Source organism: Scardinius erythrophthalmus, assembly GCF_964197995.2.
Source record: "Scardinius erythrophthalmus genome assembly, chromosome: 11".
Taxonomy (NCBI): domain Eukaryota; kingdom Metazoa; phylum Chordata; class Actinopteri; order Cypriniformes; family Leuciscidae; genus Scardinius; species Scardinius erythrophthalmus.
This window is the reverse complement of record NC_138231.1, coordinates 321796-331795: the sequence shown is the minus strand read 5'-3', so window position 1 is coordinate 331795 and position 10000 is coordinate 321796. Positions and strand designations below refer to the sequence as shown.

The 10000-nt window shown below is 43.7% G+C and overlaps 1 protein-coding gene across 3 annotated transcripts in view; it reads right to left on the bottom strand.

Annotated features, from left to right (window-relative positions):
* plcb4b (phospholipase C, beta 4b) overlaps positions 1-10000 on the bottom strand; it is a 111379-nt gene that overhangs the window by 78749 nt on the left and 22630 nt on the right. For all 3 annotated transcript variants that reach the window (XM_081379441.1, XM_081379443.1, XM_081379442.1), the window contains exons 4-6: positions 6600-6704; positions 3906-3986; positions 3529-3588 (exon numbers count right to left, since the gene is read on the bottom strand). In XM_081379441.1, coding sequence (XP_081235567.1) covers positions 3529-3588; positions 3906-3986; positions 6600-6683 — 225 coding nt within the window. In that variant the 5' untranslated portion in view covers positions 6684-6704. The remainder of the gene's footprint in view (positions 1-3528; positions 3589-3905; positions 3987-6599; positions 6705-10000) is intronic.

The window sequence follows — 10000 nt, the reverse complement described above, 5'->3', positions numbered from 1 at the left end:
CGGAACGTGAACATCAGCTGATACAGCACACACACATATTATAATCTAAGAGCAATAAGTTATTGCAATAAGCTAATGTTCTCAATAAAATTCATTCTGAATTATCTCTGAACATTCAAAACATTCAGTCTATTAAATGATTTAAAAAAAAAATTCTTAGTTATGAGAACATTAAGTGAACATTCCATTTTATCATTCTTCAAACATTACATTTACATTTAATCATTTAGCAGACGCTTTTATCCAAAGCGACTTACAAATGAGGAGAGCAATAGAAGCTGTTAAACTAACAATAGGACAACAATATGCAAGTGCTGTGACCTTTCCCAGTTCAGCCTAACACAGTAAATGGAATTTATTCTTTTAATAAATAGATAGAGTAGAAGAGAAAAGAAACATTATGTTAATGTTACTTCTGAATCTTCTCTTAAACTAGTAACATTTAGACAACTTTAGATGAACATCCAACTGAATGTTTCCGAAAAAAACACTCTATGAATGAGATAATGTTTTGTGCTGATGTTTTGAGAACATTATTAAAGACCAGATAACTGTTCTATTAACGTTACTGGAAGAATGTTTGTTCATAACCTTGCCAGAAAGTTAGCTAAAGCTTGTAGAAAGTTCCCTGTGCATGAGGTGCGTTTCTGTCACACGTCACATGATCTGACGCATCTGATCGACAGAAACGCACCTCATGCAGATCATCCACTGCGGAATGACGGCAGTCGAGTCTTAGTCATTTCTCTCTGTCACAACCCAACCCAGCAAACAGGTCTGTGGCCGGATCAGCCCAGTTTTTGTTGTCTCTTGTGTTTGTGGTTTGTGTGTCTTCTTGGTTTTGTTTGGACAGATCGCCATGTGCTCCACTGTCATTGTAGCATTCACCTCGCCCTCTTGTCCTTTTATTAATCATTATCATTCACCGTGCTCACCTGTCATCAGTTAGCCTTTCTCATTATCTCCACTATTTATTCCTTGTGTGTTCACTGTCTTGTGCCAGATTGTTATGCATGTACACTTACACTTATGTTACTCTAGTCTTGTCAAGTTTAATCATGTTTGTGTCCTGTTTCCAGGCTCAAGCTGTTGGCAGTGAGGATGGCCTTGGGTGAGTTGGCTGGAGGGGAAGCGCAGCCCTTCTTGGTCTGGACAGATCATAAGAACCTCAAGTACGTCCGTTCAGCAAGGAGGTTGAGCTCACGCCAGGCTTGATGGGCACTCTTCTTTGGCCAGTTTAACTTCACTCTTTCGGACTTGTCCGGGGTCCAAGAATGTTAAAGGTATAGTGGAGGATTTTCTTTTTCCGGGTGGATCATCAAGACTATTGGTCCTCCTAGTTGTCAATCATTCTGGTTATATGTTTACGTAAGGCCGTCGTACGTGCTCGTCCCTAGGTAGTTTTCGCTTTCTGCGCATGCGCACTTTCAGGTGTATATGTGTGGTGAGCTACGGTTTCAGCCATTCATTGAAGCTCGTCGTTCTCAGCCATCATTCCTAAGGGGCTGGTGGTAGGGTCCCTCTCCTAGGACATCGAGAGGCGAGAGGAGGCCGGTCGAAGCCATCATTCCTAAGGGGCTGGTGGTAGGGTCCCTCTCCTAGGACATCGAGAGGCGAGAGGAGGCCGGTCGAAGCCATCATTCCTAAGGGGCTGGTGGTAGGGTCCCTCTCCTAGGACATCGAGAGGCGAGAGGAGGCCGGTCGAAGCCATCCTTCCTAAGGGGCTGGTGGTAGGGTCCCTCTCCTAGGACATCGAGAGGCGAGAGGAGGCCGGTCGAAGCCATCATTCCTAAGGGGCTGGTGGTAGGGTCCCTCTCCTAGGACATCGAGAGGCGAGAGGAGGCCGGTCGAAGCCATCATTCCTAAGGGGCTGGTGGTAGGGTCCCTCTCCTGGGACATCGAGAGGCGAGAGGAGGCCGGTCGAAGCCATCATTCCTAAGGGGGTGGTGGTAGGGTCCCTCTCCTAGGACATCGAGAGGCGAGAGGAGGCCGGTCGAAGCCATCATTCCTAAGGGGCTGGTGGTAGGGTCCCTCTCCTAGGACATCGAGAGGCGAGAGGAGGCCGGTCGAAGCCATCATTCCTAAGGGGCTGGTGGTAGGGTCCCTCTCCTAGGACATCGAGAGGCGAGAGGAGGCCGGTCGAAGCCATCCTTCCTAAGGGGCTGGTGGTAGGGTCCCTCTCCTAGGACATCGAGAGGCGAGAGGAGGCCGGTCGAAGCCATCCTTCCTAAGGGGCTGGTGGTAGGGTCCCTCTCCTAGGACATCGAGAGGCGAGAGGAGGCTAGTCGAAGCCATCATTCCTAAGGGGCTGGTGGTAGGGTCCCTCTCCTAGGACATCGAGAGGCGAGAGGAGGCCGGTCGAAGCCATCCTTCCTAAGGGGCTGGTGGTAGGGTCCCTCTCCTAGGACATCGAGAGGCGAGAGGAGGCCGGTCGAAGCCATCATTCCTAAGGGGCTGGTGGTAGGGTCCCTCTCCTGGGACATCGAGAGGCGAGAGGAGGCTAGTCGAAGCCATCATTCCTAAGGGGCTGGTGGTAGGGTCCCTCTCCTAGGACATCGAGAGGCGAGAGGAGGCCGGTCGAAGCCATCATTCCTAAGGGGCTGGTGGTAGGGTCCCTCTCCTGGGACATTGAGAGGCGAGAGGAGGCTAGTTGAAGCCATCCTTCCTAGCCTCTCGTAAATTGGCTCCAAGGTTCAATGGCCCATACTGAATAACCAAGGTTCTGAGTTTGGTGGTTATTAGGGTAATTTTTCCTCATAGTCTTGGTCAGATGCCGGGGCTGGGGCTTCCAGTATCTGGTGGACTGGGAGGGCTATGGTCCAGAGGAGAGGAGCTGGATTCCGGCTCGGGACATCTTCCATCAGATGTTGGTGGAGGACTTTCGCTGGCACCAGCAAGCAATTTGTGGTTTGTGTGTCCTTGTTGTCTTGCTGCACATGGTTTTGTTTTGACAGATCACCATGTGCTCCACTCTCATTGAGACATTCACCTTGCCCTCTTGTCATTCTATTAATCATTATCGTTCACCGTGCTCACCTCAGACCACAAGTTCGATTTCAATGCGTGATTCAATCAGGCTACAGCATTTCGGAGAAAAAGGAGTTTTCCCAAAGCGTCATTTACAACGCAATACAAGTAAACAGTATCGATAGGGAACTGGCCACTTTGACTGTTCAGAGAACATTCAGAAATAAAGTTCGTAACTTAATGGGAATTTAAGCAAAATATTCTTGGAACATAAGGGATTTTTAATGATGTTTTAGAACTCTAGAATATCTGAACATCATCTGTACTGTCAATCCCATAATGCCCCATCTTCATCACAATAACAGTAACTCTGACTAATGTTCACGGGAGACTAACTATCTAACTAACTTAACTAAATTCTTTAGTATGTCAGACACTTTCAAGAGTGTAACTATATCCCAGTTTTATCCCATCAGCAGCGAATAATGATCAACTCATCTGAACATTTCAGTGTTTGTTTGCAGGATTCACTTCAATCAGTCAAGAATCAGACGTCTTTACCTTCGGCACGACTGCGGGACGAATGCTGTTGATCAGAGAACATTCCAGCAGCTGCCCTTCCTAGGACACACACACACACACACACACACACTGCGGTTACGGTTCATCAGCGCTCATCGGCACAGATTAATAATAATACACATTTCATCAAGGCAAAGTTCTGCTGACAGACCATTTTCTTTCAGAAATAGTTTAAGTCAGTGACGGACTATATAAGTATCAAGTCAAGACAAAGTCAATCATATAAATTTATAAGCTTACAATTTTATTTTAAAACACATGATCTCAAAGTCTGAAGAGAAACGATGAAGATCTGAGGAAACGCAGTGATTTAATGGCACAGGTGTGTGTGATTTGTGTGAACAGATAAATTGCACCTTTCCTTCACTTTTCCATGTGAGGAAGAAGCCGAACTCGTCGACTTTAAAATGGCAGCCGGGCTCGAAGACGAAGGGATCCTGAAAAACACAGCAGAGGATGAGCGTTATTCTGGACAGACAAACACACGTCATAAAACATGTGACAGGTGTGTGTGTGTGTGTGTGTGTGTGTGTGTGTGTGTGTGTGTGTGTGTGTGTGTGACAGAAGCCAACAGTGTTTAACAGGATCATCACCAGAGCGACTGATATGATCGTTTCATAATCATCTCATCAATCATTGCAGCTACTGTCACCAACCAGCATCATCATCATCATGTCACAGTGTGATGTTAACAGCGTTTGTGCTAGTCAAAGCCGACATCACCTGACACTGCAGAAGTGTGTGTAGTGCGTTTGAAGAGTCTGGCGGTCTGAAAATAGATTCAGCCCTGCATTCAGAAACACAGCAGAGAGGAACTGAATCATCTCTAATACTAGAGCTCAGAACAACCAATAACGGCAGTCTAATAAACATTTATGATTATTATCAATGTACATTACATTTAATCAATTAATTCAATTAGAATAATAAGACACTATAGGGCTGTTGCCAGTATCAATAAAACTGATCTTTGCGCTGCAGAGAAAACACAGAAGCTGCATCTGATGCTTTCACACACACTGTTTAATGCAGATCATGAATGCATTTAACCTGCACTTACACACACAGAAATAATGTTCTGATGTTTTAAACAATATGTGATACGTGAAATGATTTAAAAAATAAAAGATACTTTAAATGTGAAATTAAAACTGCCAGTAGGTGGCAGCGAGTCACTGTTAATGAGTGAGTCATTGAATCATTCATTCTAATGATTCGTTTATTCAGTAATGAAACACTGCATTGTTGCTCAGAGACGCAAAACACTCCTGTGTCTTTGTTTGCGAAATAGACGGAACTTTAATATTAATTTCTTTTTTATTGAACTGTTGTATAAAATCAATTGCACATTTGTAATAATGCAGATATTTGGAGAAAAATGCACTCTTTGAGTGATATTGATATATTATATTACTGATATATTATATTAAATGATATAAATATAAAAGACAGACAGAGGTATTTTTGGCATTATAAATGCATTTTAATAGATTAAATCACACAGTGAAATTGTGCACTCTAAATGCACAAGCGCACTAATCAAACCCACTAGACTAAAAATAGCTTGAAAATAGACAAGCTCAAAACGTTTTAGACCATTTACACCTGTATTTACCACAGTCCACCAGTGATCCGATCGAACACAACGCTTCTCAACACCAGCTGTAAACAGAGCCTCAGTGTGTTTGTGTGAAGAGAAGGACACACTCGATAATGTCCAATCACTCATCGTTAAAACAACTATCACAATATTATTATAGATGACATATATCACAACTTTCTGTTAATCAAAGAATCTTGAGAAATAAAATGTATCACGGTTTCCACACAAATATGACTGAACAAATATCTATGTTGAAAACCAACACTGATAATAACCATAAATGTTTCTTGAGCATCAAATCATCATATTAGAGTGATTTCTGAAAGATCATGTGACACTGAAGACTGGAGTAATGATGCTGAAAATTCAGCTTTGATCACAGGAATAAATTACACTTTACTGTATATTCACATAGATATTAGGGTTCCTTTTGACATGAACGAGTGATTCGTTACAAACATCCCCTCTGAGCTTGGCAGTGAAAATCTCAATGTCCAAATAAAAGCGCCCCGATGCGACACACTAATGAGCTCAGTGGCGACGGCCTTCAGCTGAACACTCGAGCCAAGATGGCTGCCAGCACACAGTTTCCCCGGCTGCTGCTCTGTGGGATCTGGCTGAACTGTAACTGCTCTCCATGACACTTCCTCCTTATCCACACACTGGCTCCTGTGCAATACATCTGCCACTTTAATCAAGAGTCCCGAGTCCTGCAGGGCCTTTCAACTAACGAAAGCACGAGATGTTCTTCATCTTCATCGTCTTCATGATGTCACTGCGCCCGAACACATGTGACCCCGCGCATCAGGTGACTTTACCTGCGATGATCCGCCTGTGAATGACGGATGGCACTACTAACTCAACTAAACATGAGAATAAAACAAACACTAAAGCTGCTAAACATGAGTGAAGCCACTGAATCTGATCCAGGAATCCACATGAAAGCGTCCCAGAATCCTCTCTGATGAGCAGCTCTGGATGTTTATGTGCTAAACGAGAGCTTGAGAGAGATTGTGTGTGTGTGTGTGTGTGTGTGTGTGTGTGTGTGTGTGTGTGTGTGTGTGTGTGTGTGTGTGTGTGTGTGTGTGTGTGTGTGTGTGTGTGTGTGTGTGTGTGTGTGTGTGTGTGTGTGTGAGTGAGTGAGTGAGTGAGTGAGTGAGTGAGTGAGTGAGAGGAGAGAGAGAGAGAGAGAGAGAGTGAGTGTGTGTGTGTGTGTGTGTGTGTGTGTGTGTGTGTGTGTGTGTGTGTGTGTGTGTGTGTGTGTGTGTGTGTGTGTGTGTGTGTGTGTGTGTGTGTGTGTGTGTGTGTGTGTGTGTGTGTGAGTGAGTGAGTGAGTGAGTGAGTGAGAGGAGAGAGAGAGAGAGAGAGAGAGAGAGAGAGAGAGAGAGAGAGAGAGAGAGAGAGAGAGTGTGTGTGTGTGTGTGTGTGTGTGTGTGTGTACATGTACCTCATCGAACCGGTCGAACGCGGCTCCCTCCTGAAGGAAATCAGGAACTCGCTTCTGCCAGTTGAACTGGTATGATTTGGTCATGACTGTGTGTCACTCACAGACCTGAAACACACACATAATGGGGAACAACATTAATATCCACAAAACACTCTGAATACACACTCACTGGATTGATCTGAATTACGAGTTTACAGCAGAATCTGAATGTGTCTCATATTTGATGAAGTTTCATCTCTGATTCTGCTATTTTCCGCGGTGAAGCGTTTCAAGCATCAGCCGAAACATGAATGAGACGCTGATGTGAACGTGTGTGTGTGAGTGTGTGTGTGTGTGTGTGTGTGTAGCAATGTGTTGAACACACTAGAACAGATTCCACACGCCGACGGGAAGATTTCCCAGACAGGACCGAGTCTCTCTGAGAAACACGCCGGACACTGAGACCCGGTGTTATTAATAAACCACTCATACATATTCAATCAGAGCACATTAATATTCATTAATATTAACACATCACTGAAGACAGCTGTCAATCAAACACATTACTGAAGACAGCTGTCAATCAAACACATCACTGAAGACAGCTGTACACGTGAGTTAGATAACTGAGATAATTATCCATCCTGCACAATCCCCAGTAACCCTGTTTAAAACGGCAGCGAGGGAAATTACCCAGAGGCCCCTGCTTCATAAACACACTCAAATTAATGAGTCAGGATGCAGACGACAATCAAACACTTCACTGACAAAAGCTGTCAATCATCACATCACTGAAATCAGCTGTCAAACACACCACTGAAATCAGCTGTCAATCAAACACTTCACTGAAGACAGCTGTCAATCAAACACATCACTGAAATCAGCTGTCAATCAAACACTTCACTGAAGACAGCTGTCAATCAAACACATCACTGAAATCAGCTGTCAATCACTGAAGACAGCTGACAATCAAACACATCACTGAAATCAGCTGTCAATCACTGAATACAGCTGTCAATCAAACACATCACTGAAATCAGCTGTCAATCACTGAATACAGCTGTCAATCAAACACATCACTGAAATCAGCTGTCAATCAAACACTTTACTGAAGACAGCTGTCAATCAAACACATCACTGAAATCAGCTGTCAATCACTGAATACAGCTGTCAATCAAACACATCACTGAAATCAGCTGTCAATCAAACACTTCACTGAAGACAGCTGTCAATCAACCACATCACTGAAATCAGCTGTCAATCAAACACTTCACTGAAGACAGCTGTCAATCAAACACATCACTGAAATCAGCTGTCAATCACTGAATACAGCTGTCAATCAAACACATCACTGAAATCAGCTGTCAATCAAACACTTCACTGAAGACAGCTGTCAATCAAACACATCATTGAAATCAGCTGTCAATCATTCAATCCAGTGGTTCTCAACTTCTCCTGCAGGGACCCCCTGACAGGCCATGTTTCTGTTTTAACCCTGAAATGGCACACCTGATTCAATTAAATAAAGGCTTAAAGGGCTCATATAATGCCATTTTTGTGCAAGCTAATATGATTATTTAGGGTCTAAATTAAAAGTTTGTAATACACTTTAATTAAAAATTCTCATTAGTATTGTAAGAAAACACTCATTTTACCTGGTCAAAAACAGCTCTGTTTTCAGCACGCCGTTTAAGTGCATGTGTCTTTAAATGATAATGAGCTTTGCTGACCCCGCCCCTCTGTTCTGTGCGTACACCGTAACACAATAACACAACAACCATAACGCGTTGTTCATTATAAATGTGGGATTATGAATTATATTGAGAATGTCGTACATAGAAAACATGCCGTAATGTACCTGAGTGTAAAAATAGCTGCATTCATCGTGAAGCGTGCTAGCGATTTGCAAAGATTAATAAAAATATTAATATAAAGGTTAATAAAACGTTACACTCACTTCAGTTCTTCTGGAGGTGCAGCAGGAACACGAATAGTTGGTACTGATCCTTTTTTCAGGAGCAGCTTCTTAGCAAAACCAGCTTTATACTGACCCTCGTGTGTAAAGCAGTCTGGTGTGTGAATGATTCTTCGAAAACAAACTCAGCCACTGCGTCTTCAGCGGTTCGGATTTAGGAACATCAACATGACTGTGTTCCTTATTAAACCCAAGAACAGAACACCACAATCTCTCAGACGCCATTCTGCTCAGAGACAGTGCTCCAGCTCCAGCTATCAACAATGACGCGCCGGTCCGCGTGGGCTATGATTGACAGCTCGCTCACGAGCGAGGGCGGGTCAGTGTTGAAACGCTACTGTCAATCAACAATCGTGGGAGGGGGGTCCGACCGTGTGACGTCACACGGTCAAACGGCTTGATTTGAGATGGTAGGAAACATATAAGAAGATTAAAAAAAACCACTGGATGGATTTTTAGCATTTTTAGCATTTTATGATGGTTGTGTACAGGCACTGCCAACACACATTTCAGTGCAATCAACTTGTAAAAGTGCATGTACCATTATATGACCCCTTTAGTGAGTAGTTGACTAATTCCTACTCTTCCTACTCTAATAACTACTCATTAAAGTGTAAGTTGCAGGTTAACCACCACAGCCAATTAATGTGTAAATTAAAGAGCTCTATATGTATATATTTAATTATTTCTGTCTTAAAATGCGTTAAAATAACATTTATTGGGGTTTCTTCAAAGGTAGCGTGTTTTTTCAGTAACTGGTGATGACGTCACAAGAGGAACTCGCAACCCATACTCTGCTAGATTCCCACTGTATTATGGCTATTTGGAGAACGACTGAGGATGTGGGAAACCCTCTAACCAATTCTTTATGGACCACAGCCCTACAATTTTTAACCGGTCAGGCGTGAGAGAGGGGAGCCATGGCACTCAAAGAGTTATTAATGCTTGGTGTGAGGAGAACGAGTGGAGGGTTAGCCAGGTGTCCAGGTGAGTAACGTTAGCTACGTTAGAGCTAGTCTAGCCTGGTGCAAACTTAACCCGGATAATATAACGGAACAAGCAAGTCTTTTCAAAATATTGCCGTCATGTAGAATAGCAAGGAGGGACAACGACTGAAGACATTATTTACTTACAGTGTGTCAGTCCAAATCAGAGCTGTAGAGATGCCCACACTGCACAGGCACCAATCGCTAGTCTCATCGCCGCCTCAAACGTCATGTAATACACTTCCTCAATCCACGCTATTTCTCACGATTTAATTAGCGATGTTTATTGTCGGAAAAGAAAAAGAGAGATCGATGTCCCCATCACTGTGTGTGTGTGGGCTATCAGCAGTGGAGAGTGTGTGCTGCCGTGAGGTGAACGCGTTCTGGAGTTTAGTGGAGCAGCTCGACCCGCGCCCGGCTGATCTGACGGCCTGAACCCGTTTGTTTTGCGAATAGCTTAT